The sequence below is a fragment of the Uloborus diversus genome, chromosome 7 (assembly GCF_026930045.1).
Source record: "Uloborus diversus isolate 005 chromosome 7, Udiv.v.3.1, whole genome shotgun sequence".
NCBI lineage: Eukaryota > Metazoa > Arthropoda > Arachnida > Araneae > Uloboridae > Uloborus > Uloborus diversus.
The window spans coordinates 165,528,410-165,546,355 of record NC_072737.1 but is presented as its reverse complement, the minus strand read 5'-3'; the positions used below and the strand labels follow the sequence as shown (position 1 = coordinate 165,546,355).

General features: G+C 33.2%; 1 protein-coding gene across 1 annotated transcript in view; it reads left to right on the top strand.

Annotated features, from left to right (window-relative positions):
* LOC129226983 (myelin regulatory factor-like) overlaps positions 1-17,488 on the top strand; it is an 80,733-nt gene extending 63,245 nt beyond the window's left edge. Inside the window, exons 18-22 of the mRNA XM_054861612.1 lie at positions 4,202-4,609; positions 6,104-6,269; positions 8,141-8,264; positions 12,644-12,736; positions 17,393-17,488. Of these exons, the coding sequence (XP_054717587.1) occupies positions 4,202-4,609; positions 6,104-6,269; positions 8,141-8,264; positions 12,644-12,736; positions 17,393-17,473 (872 nt within the window). The 3' untranslated portion in view covers positions 17,474-17,488. The remainder of the gene's footprint in view (positions 1-4,201; positions 4,610-6,103; positions 6,270-8,140; positions 8,265-12,643; positions 12,737-17,392) is intronic.
* Positions 17,489-17,946: the final 458 nt, after the last annotated feature.

Here is a 17,946-nt window from a genome sequence, read left to right as displayed (position 1 = left end):
GTGTGCAATGGGATGGGTACATCAGAGGAATTCAAATTTGTGTTGCCTGTAATGAAACGAACTGAATATTTTGCTGATGGTTCATCTTTAAGACACTGTAAATGTCAAGGTTTTGTATTGAGTGAAAAATTAAGTTGTAATTTTTGTAAAAAGAAACGTAAATATTTGTTGACACGGAGAGCTCTGAAAAACAAAAGAAATATAGCAAATTTACAAAGAAGTATGGTTGCGAAAAAAATTACAAATATGCATCAAGTAACTTACCGTCTGAAGAAAAAATCAATGGATTTATCAAACAAATTAAAAGTTAAGGAAATTAAGAATAAGGCGAAACTTTCGAAACTTTTACAGTTAACAGCAAAGCAAAAATTAGCAATTGATGCTTGCGTTGCTGCATCCAATCGTAAAAGTTGCAATGGAATTTACTCATTGTTTCAGCATCAATGAATTACATTGTGATAGCATTTTGGATATGATTAGTTTCATCAATCCAGCAAAAATCCCAAAAGTCGATTGTTTACAACATCAAAATGAATTAACGCAAAAAATTGTTGTGCAGTTTATTATCACGAGGCTTAAACAGATAAATAAAAATCGTCAGTCGAAAAGAAAAAAAAATCGCTTTTTTAAAGATTGTAGACACAATTTGTAGACACAAAGAAAAGGATGCTTTCAAAACAAAATTTTACACAATTGACTCTGAAGGTTTGATACTTATATTTTAAGGTAAATGTATTATCAATTGAGATGGCTTAGGGCGCCGTTTGTTGTTGTTTTTAATGCTACTTGGGAGATTCAAGCCCCATTCATGTAACTGTAAGTGACCGACCATAAGACTTTCGGACAAACGGAATTCACGAGCACGTAAGTTATATTTAAAATAAAAGTTTTTTTTCTTGAATTTCAGCTTTTTAAAATCCTGTACAAAATTAATAATTATTATTGTTATCGCGTCCCTCGTTATCGAGATAAAAGGTATTTAAGTCTCCCAAAATTTTAAGAAAAGTGGCAAATTTAAACACTTGGCGAGAGATTGAAGGTACCAATTTTTCACAGACGATTTCCTCCTCTGCATGTGGCAGGACATTCATATCTACAGAGCGTGAGAAAGATGTCTGTCCCCATCGAAACTCGCTAAATTTGGAACAACGAGACTCGCTTTTCTTAAAATTCCCATAGGCTTTAAAATCTCAAATATCGACAACGGGAAAATATTTTTTGCGCCCAAAAACATGTATCACAATGTTCTTTTGATCGCTACTTATTTAGATTTTTTAATTGTAACACTGTCATGTTGTTTCCTAATTAAGGGTATTGAGATTCAGAAGCTGCGCTTCCTTTTATAAGAACATTTTAAAGATATCATAAGCAATGTTAGACAAAGGAGAGGGACAAGGAGGTTCCCCATTTGTTTTTAGTTTTTAAGGATACATTTCTTTCGCTATTTTACATATGAGATAAAAGATAAAGATACATAAATACTTTTTTTTGACAGTGATAGCGTCAGATTCAAAAACTACTTCTATTTCGAGAATTATCGACAACAAAACCGTTTGTTGACAAGTTCTAAAGAACGTTGTAAAAATAAGCAAACTAGCAGTTTGACGTTGATGAGTATTACCGAAAATTCAACAAATAATCAAGCCAGCTGTTTGCCAATTGCAGGGGCGTAGCTAAGGGGGGGGGTTTTGGGGACAACCCCCCCCCCCGAAAAGTTAGTCTCAAAAAAAAAAAGAGAAAAAGAAGAGAGAAGAGAAAGAAAAAAAAAGAAGAAAAGGGAAAAATTCCAAGCGATTATACATATATATATATATATATATATGTATATATATATATATGTATATATATATATATATATGTATATATATATATATATATGTATATATATATATATATATATGTATATATATATATATATATATATGTATATATATATATATATATATGTATATATATATATATATATGTATATATATATATATATGTATATATATATATATATATTATATATATATATATGTATATGTATATGTATATATATATATTATATATATATGTATATGTGTATATATATATGTATATGTATATATATATATTATATATATATATATGTATATATATATATATATGTATATGTATATATATATGTATATGTATATATATATATATGTATATATATATATATATATATATATATATATATATATATATATATATATATATATATATATATATATATATATATATAAAAGAAGTAACCCCCCCCCCCCCCGAAAGTCGGGTCTAGCTACGCCACTGGCCAATTGCAGTTATTTGCAAATTAGTATGTAGTTATATATGTGATCGGAGCAAGTGGCCCAATTATTTTTTTAATGTAAGGAAAGTCCTTGAAAATTATTAAAAAAAAAAAAAAAAAAAACAGGTCGGAGTCGGTAGGTTTTCAAGCGACTCCGACTCTTCGACTCAGACTGAGAAGCCCTGATAATTTTAATTAGATTCAAGAATTTAGATGCAGTTTTATTTTGTAACTAGCGGTACCCGCACGACTTTGCCCGAAGGAAAAAATTAAAAGGTCATTTGATTAGCCTGTATATTTGCAAATAATGGATGATGAATTTCTTTTCCAATTGGCGATGTTCATTCGCTCTTCCCATGTTACGATTCCACGTCAGGATAATTTCGTAATTTACTCGTCCATCTTATGATAATTCTGCTTTGGAAACTGTTTTTAAAATTTAAAAATAAAAAAAGAACAAAATCGAATTTTTGAAAAATCGCTTCGAGGTGCACACCCCCATGCTACAAACTAACTTCGTACTAAATTTCATGAAAATTGGCCGAACGGTATAGGCGCTGTGCGCGTCACAGGGATCCAGACAGAATTCCAGACTGAAATCCAGACAAAAATCCAGACAGAGAGACTCAGCTTTATTATTAGTAGAGAATAAGAGACGCGCTGTTATTGAATACTTAGGGGCCATTCATTAATTACACAAGGATAATTTTGGCAATTTTTGACCCCCCTCCCCCATGTAAGGGTAAGTAAGAATACCCCCCCCCCCCATTCTTATGTAAGACTCCATTTCGTTTTCAAAATGATAAAATAACAAATCTTGAATCGTTACATCACTGGAATCGTTATTAAATTCACATTATTAAATTAAACCTTTTGCTAAAGAAATAGTTACTGAAAAAAATCTAAACTGAATGTTTTTTCGACTTTTTTTTTGATGGAATATTAATTACAAATAAAACATGCCGTACGCAATGCGACTCCTTTATTATATTTTACACTATAAATTCTTTGTAAAACAAATAAAAAACATCTTATCCTAACACGTTTCTTACCTTCCAGACGCAAATGGAACATAATCTCTGCCAAATCATTTGACCGCGCAATTTCTAATGTGAAATATCGACTTGGAAAATATTATGTAAGAATGAGTTTGACCCTCCCCCCAAGTAAGGTACGTAGAGGCTTTTCAACCCCCCCTCCTCCTCGGGACCCTTACGTATTTAATGAATATGCCCTTATAGTCTACTATTTTCATTGAAGTAAGGTAGTTTTATAATAAGGTAATAAGGTAATTTTATATGCTTCAAAAAATAAACAAACACCCATGTAACAATTAGCACTTATTACAGAATTTGTCTTTTGCGCAGAAATAAGTTTAATCCGAAAAAAGGGGCTTTTAAACTGCGAAATCAGCATGCAATCGCTGATTTAAAACGAGTCTGATTGAGGAGCATAACGTACTACTCGAGTGCAGCGCCACCTGGATTTTCCTCAGATCTGACCTCACTTATTCCCCGCCGATCGGCACACTACTCTTTCTAGGCACTATAGTTTGGTTGCCGTCCCCCCCCCTCTCCCTATAAAACTTATACTACTCTAGCTCCGAGCCAGGACCTTAGTTTCCCACTAGGCTGACATGACCTCTTGTCCTCCCTGTATAAATGCTGCTGTTTCCTTCGTCCCCTAACTGTTGAACTTCAAGGTGTTGCCGATTTTGATTCTCACAAAAAAAAAAGAAAGAAAGAAAGAAGTGAACCAGTTAGTAAGTTTTCCCTTGATTAAAAAAAAAATTGCCTTAATTTTAATTTATTATAAAAGTATGTCAAGAATGCAAAATGAAATCTTACTAACAAATAAATGTGTTCAAATATTTTTATTTTAATTATATTTTCCCATTAATTGCAGAACTTAGCGACTCTCAAGAAGTCGAGGATGTTCCTTCAAAGGATCTCTATAACAGCGAAAACAAACTATTCTCCAAAATACCAAATGCAACAAACAGTTCAAGTGATTCCTCGTCATCCACCACAGTCTCGATGATGCCTTCCTTATCGTCAAATTTAGCGGACGAACACGCTGACCATCAAAACCAACTTAAACCAATCCGTGACATATTGATCATTCAGAGAGATAAGACGTTGAATGAGAAAAACTCTACCGAGGGGGCGACTGATGGTGGCAACGACAAGATGTCTGCCGTCAATCAGTTTGAGCAGAAAGTAAGGAGCATCTATAAGAGTGAAAAGAATCCTTTGGAGTTGAGGGATTCTTTGAAAAGGCAAAAGAGGGGATCGAAATTATTTCCACGGAAAGGTAATTGTACTAATTGTGCTGAATATTCAATCTGTGCCAAAACAAAATGGTCTAAGTGCCACAGTTAAATATTTATGGATAACAACATTTTTTAATCTTCTATTTCATATCTAAACTTTCAAAATGGAAAATACTTTTTATAAGAGTAAAAGAGGATATCCAGATTCCCTTTTTAAATGCTGCTGACAAATTATGTAACAAATAAAGACATAGAATAATGGAATAACTTGTGATTGCGTATCGTATACTTATTTCGGACTCGTTATAAATATTACTAAGGTACATAGTTTGCTTCAATACAAGCTGCATTTAAAAATTATTTTTACCTTTAAACTTATTGATGCATTAGAATACTATGTACAATTTTGATTTCATCGACTTTTACCTCTTTACTATAAAGGTCTACTTTGATTGCACCCCCGCATCTGTAAATTGTTACCATTATGAACGTTTGCTCATACTAAATGGCTTTTTAAAATCTATGAATTTGTTGTAATGCAATTTGAAATTATTCAATGAAATAATGTATGTTTGAGTATCAAGCCAGTGGAGAAAGTCATATGTTTTCTTTATCCAATATCTTGTTAAGAATAATCTGTTTAGTAAATGTTTTCATACTTCATTAGAGTTTCGATAATCCAAGGTAATTGGGGCTCACACCACTTCATATTACTGAAAACTCAGGCTATCCGGGAAACTCTTGACCATTGAATTTTTACACTATTTGGAGGACATGAGGATTTGTCTCTTTTACTTCCTTGCACAATAGAAATGAAGTAGTGTCACCACAAAATATTTATCACTCAAATTTCATCATAAATTTCCCTTTGAAAAGGGAAATTCTCCCTTCCCTGAGAAATTTTGTTTAGTTTTTCTGTTATGGCTGGGCATATTTACTTGTGTAAACCTGAAGGCAACCAAATTTATTTTGACTGTCCCTAAATCCATTTTGATAGGTTATGCATTGATATTTATCTATAGGTGTGCATACCTCGCGTAACACAAACATACTGTCAAGGGCGGTGAAAATTTCGAGTTTATGACTGGTATGCATCAGATTGAACACTTAACTTTTCTAAGATTAATTCAGATATTCCAAAAAAAAAAAAAAAAAAGAAAGAAAGGCGGCTTAAAGCAATTCAATGATAATTTAAGCCATTTTTTGTAAAGTAACTAGCTGCAAGACAGCTCTTAATCCATCTCTATTTGCCAATAAATATTTCATGTCACTTGGTGAGTATTGTTGACACTATTTCCTGAATATTCTTTTATCAAACTATTGTACAGAATTGAGGAAGTTATGTAACAGCAAAGGAATTTCACTTTCAGATTTTAATGCAAAAATTTTTCAGCTATTAAAAAAAAAAAACTTCAAATAAATAAACCACCTTGAATTAAACAGAACCTCGAACTATCCAGACTCGATTTTTCGAGACTCTATTGTACTTTACTTTGCTTACTGATTTGCAAATTATTGTTTTCTTTTGCTTTCAGATTTGCCAAAAGCAGTTGAATCACTCAGACTTTTGGAGCTGAACACAACTATCGGGCAAGAATATTGTAATACCCTTCAATGTGCGCACCGCACCGGTCCTAGTTTTAGTTATCTTATACCAATATCAAAGTACATGGTTGAAGAATATGTTACTTTACAATTTAAGTAAGTTCGCTACAATTTAAAGGAATTTTTTTTTATGCAAGTATGTTTTCAGACTTGTGCCAAAAGATATGTTTTAGTTCAAAAGCTCGTTCATATCTTACTGCTTTGTAACTGTTTTTTGTGTTTTCAACTAATAATGGTTGTTATTATTTTTACCCTCCAGCATTAAAAGGAAGAGGGTTATAAGTTTGAGATTTCTGTGCATGTGTGTGTAAAAATCTAATTATCATTTTATCATAGTTTTGGTTATGAAAACTTACTCCCATACTTAAAGTATTGGCACCAATCAAAAGAATAAATTTATGATGAAGTTTGTTTGGAGCTTCCAAGTATTATAGCTCCAAAGTATAGAGTAATATAAAGGATACCAATGAGCTATCTACTTGTAGTGCATTCGCAATTACCAATGCTTTGGCAGGGAATCCAGTCCATAATGTGTTAAAAACAGTTAAGACGTCTGCACTACTTTTCCTCCTCATTTTCTATTGTGATTCCTACATATTTATAAGCCCCATATGGCTTATAAATATGTAACATGGTTGGTGTCAGAAGTGGGATTCGATTACAACAGAAACTAGAAAAAAACGACTGGAATTACAGTAGACCCTCGTTTTACGCGGTTTTGATTATACTCGGTTTAAGATTTGACACCTTTATTTTATTTTACACGGATGAGTTTCGGTTTTACGCGGATGCGGCAATACAAACAGATAAAGTTTTCCCTTCTTTCAAAATTCAAACTGCTAAAGATTGCAGATTACACTTAATCAACTGCATTTTGGCGTGCTAATAATCCAGCTTGTGCCACTGGATACATTTTATGCGATTAGTTACAGAGCTCTTTCCAGAAGTAAAGTTATTAAACTCACACTGTTCAGAACTCACTGGAAGAAGATCTTTTAGGAATGACAAAGGAGGCCAAAACCAACGAGGATACCGACATCGGTGACACACAACCAAAAACGTCCACATTGAACATTTTGAGCCATTCCTAGACAATAAAAATGATCTTTCTGATTTGTTACTGAAGGAAGATTCTATCATGGAAATGACGCAAGTATTCATGGATGCAATAATGCTCTCCAAAGAACTACAGGGAAAAATTCTTAATGACTGCCAAAAGACTATCATGGCCACCTCCTCTTTATAAACAGAACACGAAATTAATTAATGTTTTCTTTATGCATGTTGTGCATAAAAGTTGATATAAGTACACATTAAACTTATTATACAATTAGTCATTACTAGAATGAAGTATTTTGTTATCTACGGAACCATACCCCTATTTTAACACTAGTATTAGGTCTCAATTTACGCGGTTTCGGTTTACGCGGCATTTCCATGGAACGTAACCCCACGTAAAACGAGGGTCTACTGTATAAACCTTTTTAGTAAGTCTTAAATACAATTCCAAGCCTTTATTCACACAATTGGTAATGATTTCATTGTTGGCCAACAGTGAAAGAAAGCTCAATTATTAATAAGTTTTAAGCATTGCCATTTTCTATTTTTTAACCAGTAAAACACTTGTAGTTAATATTAGTAGAAAGTGAGGCTTTATACGGGTTTTGAATTTGCCTATTGATTCTGCTTTTGCGACTCTCAAAACTTAGCTGTTGTGATTGTCTTCCCTTTTCCGTGTTGTCCAGAAAATTTTAAATATATTCAAATTTTATACGCATTCTGACCAGCTGAAGTTCATGTTAGTATGAGGTCAGCAAATTAAGGTCTGGAGTTTTAAATTAATGATTTACTGTTCGTTCTTGTTAAGAAGCTTAAATAATTGAAACTTGCCTTTTAGAAAATAAAATAAGTGGCATATTTGGATTAAAAAAACCCTAACTGTTTTTTTACTTCTTTGTTTCTAACAGCTTTGCCATCCCCCTGATAGTTGACCATTGTCAGCCTGACAGCAAGCCCATTGCTTGCCCGCTGCCTCAGAATGGAGCTGGGGACCTACCTCATGACTATATTAGGGAACAGAATCTCACGGAAGTAAGTTAGTTTAAGCACAATAAACCTAATAATTAAACCAGACTTTGCATAGTGCCAACAGCCATTTAGATGTACATACTGTACAGGGTGCGGAGAAAGTTCGAACAATTTTATTAGATATTTCAATAGGCTGTAACTAACACATAATTCAACAAGTTAAAGCAATAAAAACTCTTTATTGAAACAATAATAATAACATTGAACAAAAAATTATAACAATTGTTCAAAATTGGCTCCTTGGGCTTCAATACATTTACAGAGCCGCAGTCTGAAGTTGCTGACGATGCTCGCGCACGCATCCACTGTTATCTCATTCCAGGTACGCCTCAGAGCTGTTTTGAGCATGTCGACCATTGCATATCGTTTTCCTGAGATTTTTTCCTTCAAGACTGACCACATCGAGTAATCCATCGGATTGAGGTCCGGTGAGTTAGGGTGCCAAACATCCTTGCCCCAAAAACCTGAGAACAGATCTTTGCATATGGCAATCGTCGATCGAGCCGAATACGCAGGAGCCCAGTCTTGTTGGAGTGTGAATCCATTTTGGCCAAAGTGTTCTGTTGCCCATGGCCTCAGTACATCGCATAGAACCCGCTGCTGATAAATCACAGCATTAATTTTGACGTTTCTGTTAATGAAAACAAGCGGCGTCTTCCCAGTGGCACAAATGTCAGCCCAGACCATTATGGAGGCTGGAAAGTGACTGTGTCCGATGATTTTTGCAGCAGCGGTCTCCTTCTGACCCTTCTTAAGCAGTTGGCGATGATTTTGACGATTATGTGCGGGGTCGATGGTGAACATCTTCTCATGGGTAAAGAGAACCTTCGAAAGGCGAGCACCAGCGGTCAAGCAAAGCATCCGTCGAGCTTTTATCAATCTTTTCTGCTTCATTGTGTCATTGAGGAAGTGGAGGCGATTGATCTTGTAAGAACGAAGTCCCAACTTGTTTTTCATGATGGTTCGGACGCTTTTTTCGCTGATCTCCAGTTCTTTGGCCATCTTTCGCATTGAGCGCTCTGGATTGCGACAGCGGATCTTCTGCACATTCCCTGGAGTCGTTGCAGTGGTTGGACGACCACTCCGTGGACGGTCAGCGGTCGCTCCAGTCTCCTTGTAGCGTTTCACAGCGTCATAGACTGTTTTACTCTTGAATCCAGTCCTTCGAATAATATCAGCTGTTTTCATTCCCTTCTTGTGTAATTCAACGACAGTAACACGCACATTTTCACGATTCATAGCTCACTAACTCAATGAACTAACAAAGAACAAATGTTTAAACCTCAAATACTTTTAATGCCAATAAACAATACGTGGCAAACAAATAGCCAACATACGATTTTTACGCCAAAAAAAAAAGTTTTAAACGAAATTGTGAACTTTTTCCGCACCCTGTATAAATAAAAAGCGAGTTAGTGCAATAATGTAGTTTTTGTAGGCATGTAAAATAATGTATGTACCAACTGTGTGTACTTTTTTTACTGAAGTTTTATATTTCATTCTTTTGAATTTAAAATGTAATTTTTGCTGTGTAAAGTAATTTGTTTAAGTACCTTGACTCACCATACAGGTTCTTATCCGTACTTTCATTAATTTGGGTGTCTCGGATCCCCTATCAGTCAGGATTACTGAGGGCACAAAAAAATCGGCACTCTTGTGATGCTCCTTCAAGCGATAAATACACTGAAGCACCGTTTATACGTTTTTGAAGGGACTGTATGAAAAAAGCATACAAACGAAAAAACATATAATAGGTATAGGTTAATGTCTATTAGACTTTGCAGGGACCAATTTTAAAAAGGTATAAAAAAGAAACGTATAAACGGTGCTTCACTGTACTTTAGTTACGGATTGAGATATAAGTTTCTCATTTATAAAGTGCAGTTGTCTCATAGTTCAAACTTGTCCAAAATTTGAATGAAAGAAAATGTTACTTTAAAGATGAATACTGCAAAACTGAGTAGCATTAAATAGCAGTATTAAACAAGAATTTTTTTGAATAATGAGTGTAAGTTTATGAATAGAGTTCATTGTTGTTTCAGTTACTTTCTTCCAATTGCTCTAACATTTATCTATCAACAAGTATGTGTTGATCAAACATTCGTAAGAAAAGTATCTTGTTGCATTAACGCTAGAAAGACGGAGAGGACCTGTGTGACCAATTTTGTAGTTCGTCGTTCAATACATCGAAAAATAACTGAACGTTATGGAGCTTTTTGACTTTTCTTAAGATGACTCTATTTGAGTGATGATTTAATTATTTAGTTATTGGCCTCATAGCAGTGTAAATGTTGAATCTTATATGTAAAAAACCTCGGGGGACCACAGACTAAAGTATTTTGCAACAAAAACAGAAATTCTCCCCTTCTTCTACTTGCTGCAGCATGAAAAATTGTTAGTCACTCTAGTTTCACCTTCATTTTCCTCTTTTTGTAGCTGGTTGATATTCCAAATGCTAAACACTGCTGATTGCTTACCAGCTAAACAGTTGAGTTAGCATTTAACAAGAGAAACTAAGTTCACAGTTTCGGCATTTAGAGATAAGGAGCCATTCATTAATTATGTAAGGGGGGGATCTCTACATACCCTTACTTTGGGGGGAAGGGGGAGTCAAACATATTCTAATGTAATATTTTCTTTCCAAGTTGATATTTTATATTAGAAATCGTGCGGTCAAGTGATTTTGCAGGGATCATATTTCATTTACGTCTGGCAAGTAAAAACATATTAGGATGAGTTGTTTTTTTTTTGTTTTACAAAGAATGAATAGTGTAAAACATAATAAAAGAATCACAGTATGCATGGCTCGTTTATTTTTAATTATTATCGTATCAAAAACAAAAAATGCTGAAAAAACATTCAGTCTAGCTTCCAACTTTTTAGTAAATATTTCTTAACACAAAAAGGTTTAATTTAATAATAGTGAATTTAATAACCATTCCAGTGATGTAAGATTCGTTATTTTATTATTTTGAAAAACGAAATGAAATCTTAGGGGAGACCGGGGCAAGATGACTATGCTAACAATTTGTATTGTTTATTTATTTTTAAGGATAATAAAATTTTCTTTACATGAGCTGTTACAGTAGTCCTTTGTAGTATTAAATATAGTACCATTAAACTTTTCAAATGAAATAAATGAAAGATATTTTTATTTTTTCATAACCTTAACAATTCATCATCTTTCCCCAGTACTGGGGCAATATGACTTTGGCCTCGGGGCAAGATGACAACACTGGAAAAGGTTGAACACAATTTTTTTTTTTTGAAGATTTTACATATTTTAACAAATTTTTACTGTGTTTTTACATTTCACAAAGCATCAAATGAAGCATAATGATTGCAAAGTAATGTTGAAGTGTTTAATTGTGCAGCTAACAATAGTCAAATAAAAATGCCATTTTCATAACTGGAACATTCCTCACGCCACCATTATCGGCATTGCAACACTAGAACCATTCTTCTGTTGGAGGGTCACAATAATCCTCTTTACAAGCAGGACTTGTTAAGAAGAAGTATTGTCATCTTGCCCCATGTTTCAGCCTGTCATCGTGCCCCGGACTGCCTGTTTGAAAGGATTCGTCTTCATTACCATAAAGGAAGGCAATTAATTGACGTTTATTCATGGTAATAGGCAGTATATAAGCTAAGTTATTCATAAATACTAAAGAGAAACAATCTATCATTCTTGTATCTTTAGCAGAGCTTACTTACACATGCATAAAAGTTATAACATGGCAGCGGTAAATAATCAGAGCTTCAGAACTACTACAAATATGACAATTTCACCGTCTTTATACTATTGATGAACGAACAGCCGATAAAAGAGCTAGTAGTATCCAGTTGATGCTGTTTCCTAGTGAAAAACTCAAAAATTAAGACATTCGTCATCTTGCCCCAGTCTCCCCTACATGAGAACAGGGGGAGGGGTTTGAAAAATCTTATGTATCCTTACATGGGGGAGGGGGGTAAAAAATTGCCAAAATCATCCTTACCTGATTAATGAAAGGCCCTTAACATCATTCAGGAGAACTTTTAAAAGAATTCACTCCAGCAATTGGAAGGGGCCACTTCCGTCTTTCAAGTGATTGCAGAGGGGCTTGAATCATAAGATTTCTAGCAATGTGCTCGATCATGAAATCTCAAAGAATCTTGCAATAGAAACTGTTGCAAAATGTTTTTTTTTTTTTTAAGTAAATAAAGTATTAAGAGAGTATTTTAAATGAAATATATATAACATGTTTGTATTGAAAAGAAAATAAATTTACACAACAAAATTAGAGACAAAGGGGGGAGAAAAGAAAATTGCCAATCTTTCAAACAATTTGGTAAATGTTACACGACAATTTTCTGAAGTTTTTTATTTTTAAACATTTTTTCAGGAAGTAGATCCTAGTTGGAGACTACCCATTGGACTATATTTGCAGAGTGCATATCGGTTCAGAGTTCAAGCAAGATCTGTTGTTTCAGACACTGTGAGTTAACTTGCTTTATTTTAATCAGAGTAGTATACTCTTTCAAGTAATCTTATCTTGCTATTTAAATACAATTCAGGGTGTGTGATAACTCCGGTAGGATGGGGGGGGGGGCACTTTCTAATTAAATTCTCATTTCTTCTTAGGTTTGTAAAATATTCCTTGGAAATTCCTTAAATTGTCACAAATAATCTAAACACAACTTTGGTCATGTAGCATGCAACACCGTCTATCTCCTATCCAAAGAGCCATCAGCTCAAAAATCAAAAGAGGACTGCATACTCTTGCACCTAGCCTCAAACATTTACAAAAATTTATAATTTGGTCACTAGAGGGTGCCGTGTTGAGACAGAGAAGGGATAGAAAAACGAAAGGAACATTTTTAAAAAAATGAAGAGATCGTGGATGGGAAACCATCTAGCAAAATAATGCAAAAATCCAATAAGTTAGTGATGTGGGATAAATTATTAGGGATCTTGTTGATTAAATTAATTCTTGCAATTTTGTATTCGGTGATTAACTGTATCCATCTTATTACAACTTGCGCACATGGGAGATGTTTTGATTTTCATGCGATGTAGTTTGTGGTTTGTGAGATAACAGTTTGTGACTAGTCTATTTTTTGGGAATTCCCTCTTTTCTATTTCTACATTTGTTATAATTTTTTGAGGGTAGTTTTCTTTGCTTGAACTTGTCATAATATTTGCTTTCTTTCCATTTGTTTTCTCTTTCATTTTGATGGTCTGCTTTAATTTTGTGTTGGCAGTCTTTCCATATTGTGCATTGTATGCTCGGAATATTGTCCTTAGTCACTACTTCTTTAGCGAGCATGTTTGCTTTTCCGTTCAGTTGTATTCCAGTATGGCTGGGTATCCAAATCATTTTGATGTTGTTTGTTGGGACCCAATTTGGAATATTTCTCGTGGCATATATTGAGCTATCTTCCTCCCTTTTTTTATGTTCAAGAGCCTTGACCACACTTAAGCTGTCTGTTAGAATAATGACTTGTTTATTGTTTGTTATTATGTATTTTAAGAGATAGAATATGGCTGTTAGTTCAGATGTGAATATTGAGCACATATCAGGAATTTTTATTTTTCTTTTGACTTCGTTATTTTGATTTATAATTCCAAACCCGACTTTATTATTTATTTTGGACCCATCCGTGGCAAATATTTCTGCTTTGGTATTATTTTCCATATAGTGATTAAAAATTTGGTTTACCACTTTTTCATTTTTGTTGTTTAATAAAAATTCTTCTTTGGACAATAATTTCTAATTTTGATTCATGCCAGGGCAGAATGTCTTAGCAGCTAAAGAAATTATAATTTTCATCAATCCATTTTTGTTGTACTCTTGTATATAGTTGAAAGCTTCACTTTCGATGTGATTTTTTGAATTTGTAAATTGTGAATTAAAGATAATTTATTATTATTATTATTATTTATAATATTGTTTCAGCATATAGCTTATTAAATTTCATTTTTTTCTTGTTTCATAATTATCAATTTCAGTCGTGAGTCTTCTAGTATCATTTGGAGCAAATGAGTTTAGTTTTAGGACAGCTCTTATAGTCTTATTTTCCAGGGCCGGATTTGGAAGTGTGGAGGCCCCGGGGCAACGAAGGTGTGGAAGCCCCTAATCAGGGTTCGAAAAGATCATCATATTTTCAAAAATATCCGATACTTTGATATATATCTGAATATTTTGATATATATATGTATATATCCGATATTTTCAACCCGTGAAAGTTAGGATATTTTGTAAAAATTTTATTGTGGGGGCCCCTTTGTTGTGGAAGACCCCGGGGCAGTAGCTCCGCTTGCCCTCAACCTAAATCTGGCCCTGTTATTTTCCAAGATGTTTATTTTTCTTCTGTTGTTTTTGGTGTTTTTAGTTCTAATCACACTCCCATTATTAATTTGCGGTATAATAATTTGCTTCACTTATAGATATCAGGTTGTAATTATTCATTCCAGTTTTTTGATTGCTTAGGATTTTTAGGACGTTTATACTTTTATTAACCTTTTTTCCCAAATTAATGTGTCGCTTTTCAGTTGCTTTTCAACAACGAGACTGTCGTCATTGAGCCTTCTACCGCCATCAGGTCAAAATCTGCAATTTTTACAAATATATTTCATTTCAGAGGAAGACCAGCTATCATTGCGGTCAAACATGTTACCAATGCTAAAAATTGATTTGATTAACGAATTACAAACTACTTTAAATAGCCACAATGTATACATACAAAGCTTTAAAAATAACTACAAACGCAACTCTTCAGAGAATTTAAAATTAATTATTCACTCAGATCGAGCACCACAGACAGAACACCGAGGCAGATATCAGAATACCAGATTAAACGTTCCCATCCCCATGGTGAATTACTTTGCATCTCAATTTTGTTTACAAGGGACACGTTTTTACCTAAGGGACGATTTTTCCTAGAGAACGTTTTTTCCGGGGATGTTTTGCTGGGGACGTTTTTTCATGTCACCCCTTTTTTCTGTTTATAAAATGTAATTACAGTTGGCTCTCTGTTTAACGACTTTCAAGAAACCTCAAAAAATCGTCCTTAAGTAGAGAGTCTTTAAATAGAATGCTTTTAACACTAGTGGACCATCTGGGACCGTGAAAAGCCATCGTTTAGAGAAAGTCGTTAAATAGAGCAATGTTAAACAGAGAGCCAACTGTATATAAATGTCCAAGAGGAAAGGTAAAGCCTCTAACAATGACGACCTGAAATTCACTTTTAGCCATAAGAAAAAACAGAGAAAAAATATCTCCCGTAAAAAATTCCAAAATTCAGTTTTTAACTTAAAGCGCCAAGAAAAATACACATTAAATTAAAATGATTTTAGTTACGCCATCTATTAGCTAGCTGGCTAACTAGAGTCGTACTATTGTCGGGAATTGGAGCAATTCACAAAGGCAATGATGTTCATCTCTTGTTAACTAGCTACTTAATAATTACCACTAAAACCTTTCTTAATTCAATGTATTCAACCAAATGCTGCTCAAGTTTTAATAAATTGCATAAAATGATAAAAAACTTAGTATTTCAATTTTGTTTATGCGGGACGTTTTTCCATAGGGGGCGTTATTTCCATGGGCCGTTTTTTCCTAGGGGACTTTTCTTCCGGGGATGTTTTTTCCTAGAACCGAAAAAAGGACCAAAAAAAAAGCGTTCAATACTTAAAATTCTCAAGTATTGTGCTTTCAGAAAATAAGCTACAAACAAGTCAAAAGACTCAATAAAAGCCATGCAACACCTAAATGCATTAAGTCAATTATCTCTTGTTTTCTGATAATGCCAAATTCAGTCATGCTTAGAAAAATATTGCAGTAATGATTCTTTTAAACCAGTTTATTACTGAAACATTTACATTTGTTTTATTAATTTTTTTAGCGTATTTTGTTAATCAATTTGTATTTAAACGATTTAGTGTAATTCCAGTACACTTTAATCTTTGCTAGAGTATATATTATTATAGTATTTCAATTATTTTTTTTTTTTTTGGTATCCTAAGTAGAGTAAATACCAAAAATACGAGTGGCATAACAAAGAACAGTGATTTTAGTGCATTATTTTAAGAAAGAAAAAATCGATTTTAACTTAATTCAATGGGATTATCTCATCCTATTTACTGTGAGTCAGTTTAAAAAAAAAAAGTAATTTCCAAGTTAGTACAAACTCAGTATGAATGCACTTAAGAAAGTCTTCTAGGATATTCAAATTTTTTGATTTTTAAAGTGTGTTCATCGTGTCAAAATGAATTATGATCTATAAATTTAATCGCAAGGAACATTGATTTTTGTTTGGCTATTGATAACACCTAATTTAACCCCTTACCGATAGCTTCGGTCAAAAAAACGAGCTGAGTTTTTGTCTCCTACTTCTCATGCCCGTGATATTTCTGTGCTACAGAATATAAAATTTAAGTTAAGAAAGTTTTTTACAAATAAATAAATATTTATATAATTTTTTTGATTAAAAAAATTGGCACTTTTATGATTTTTATGACCTTTTTCTTGAAAATAATGAAATAGTTATGGGGTCAATTCAAGAATACGTTTAAAGTACAAATGTGTACATGGCTACCTTTTTCCTCAAACATTGATTTATAACTAGTGGTACCTGCACAGCTTTGCCCGTAGTATAAAATTAAAAGGTCATTCGGTTTGCCTGTATATTTCCAAATTATGGATGACAAATTTCTCGCCAATTGGCTATGTTCATTCGCTCTCCCATTTCACGTCATGATAATTTCGTAATTTACTCGTCCATCTTATGATTATTTTGCTCCGGAAAATGTTCTTAAAATTGAAGTAGAAAAAAAACAAAATCGAATTTTCGAAAAATCGCTTTCAGATGCACATCCCCATGCTACAAACTAACTATGTGCCAAATTTCATGAAAATCGGCCGAACAGTCTAGGTGCTACGCACATCACAGAGATCCTACAGACATCCAGACAGGAGACTTTGAGCTTTATTATTAGTAAAGATTTTCGGTTTTATCCACACGTTTTATTTTTGATTTTGAATTAAATGGCATAAAATTACTTATATTGCTTTAAATGCAGTTTCATCTGTTGAAGAGCAAAGAAACACGACATACTGGCTTAGTATAACAATCGTATTATTTTGTTTCAGCCCTGTGCACTACCTGTAACTGAATTAGGATATTCCTTCATAGAATATGTTCTGGTGTTTCAAAGAACTTGTGAAAAATAGAGAGAATCAGACTCTATACCTCATCAGGAAAAAGTGAAAACTGTGGGATCTTGTAAAAATCATTCCAATCTTTTCTATATCCCACTGAAATGTGCCATCCTTAGATATTTGTCATTTTATAATCTTTAAAACTTAAATCTTGATATGTCTTTAAAAAATTTTATTTATATATGTTTTTGTAGTGTCTCTGAAATGGTTCATTTCACGTGTATGTCTCCATAAAATTATTTGTTTTAATATATTCTTATAAATATTGTTATCCATTTTACAAAGTGCAAACAATTGTGATACTTTTATCCGTCCTATCATTGTAAATAGATCACATTTTTATTCATATATTTAATCATGTAAATTACAAATGTGAATTGTTAAATATTTTGCTGTTATTTCTTTAAATCAAATTGTTTTGTTTATTTAAAACAGTGGTTCTAAACATGGAGGTAAATACCCCTTAAGGGGTAAAACAGATTTTT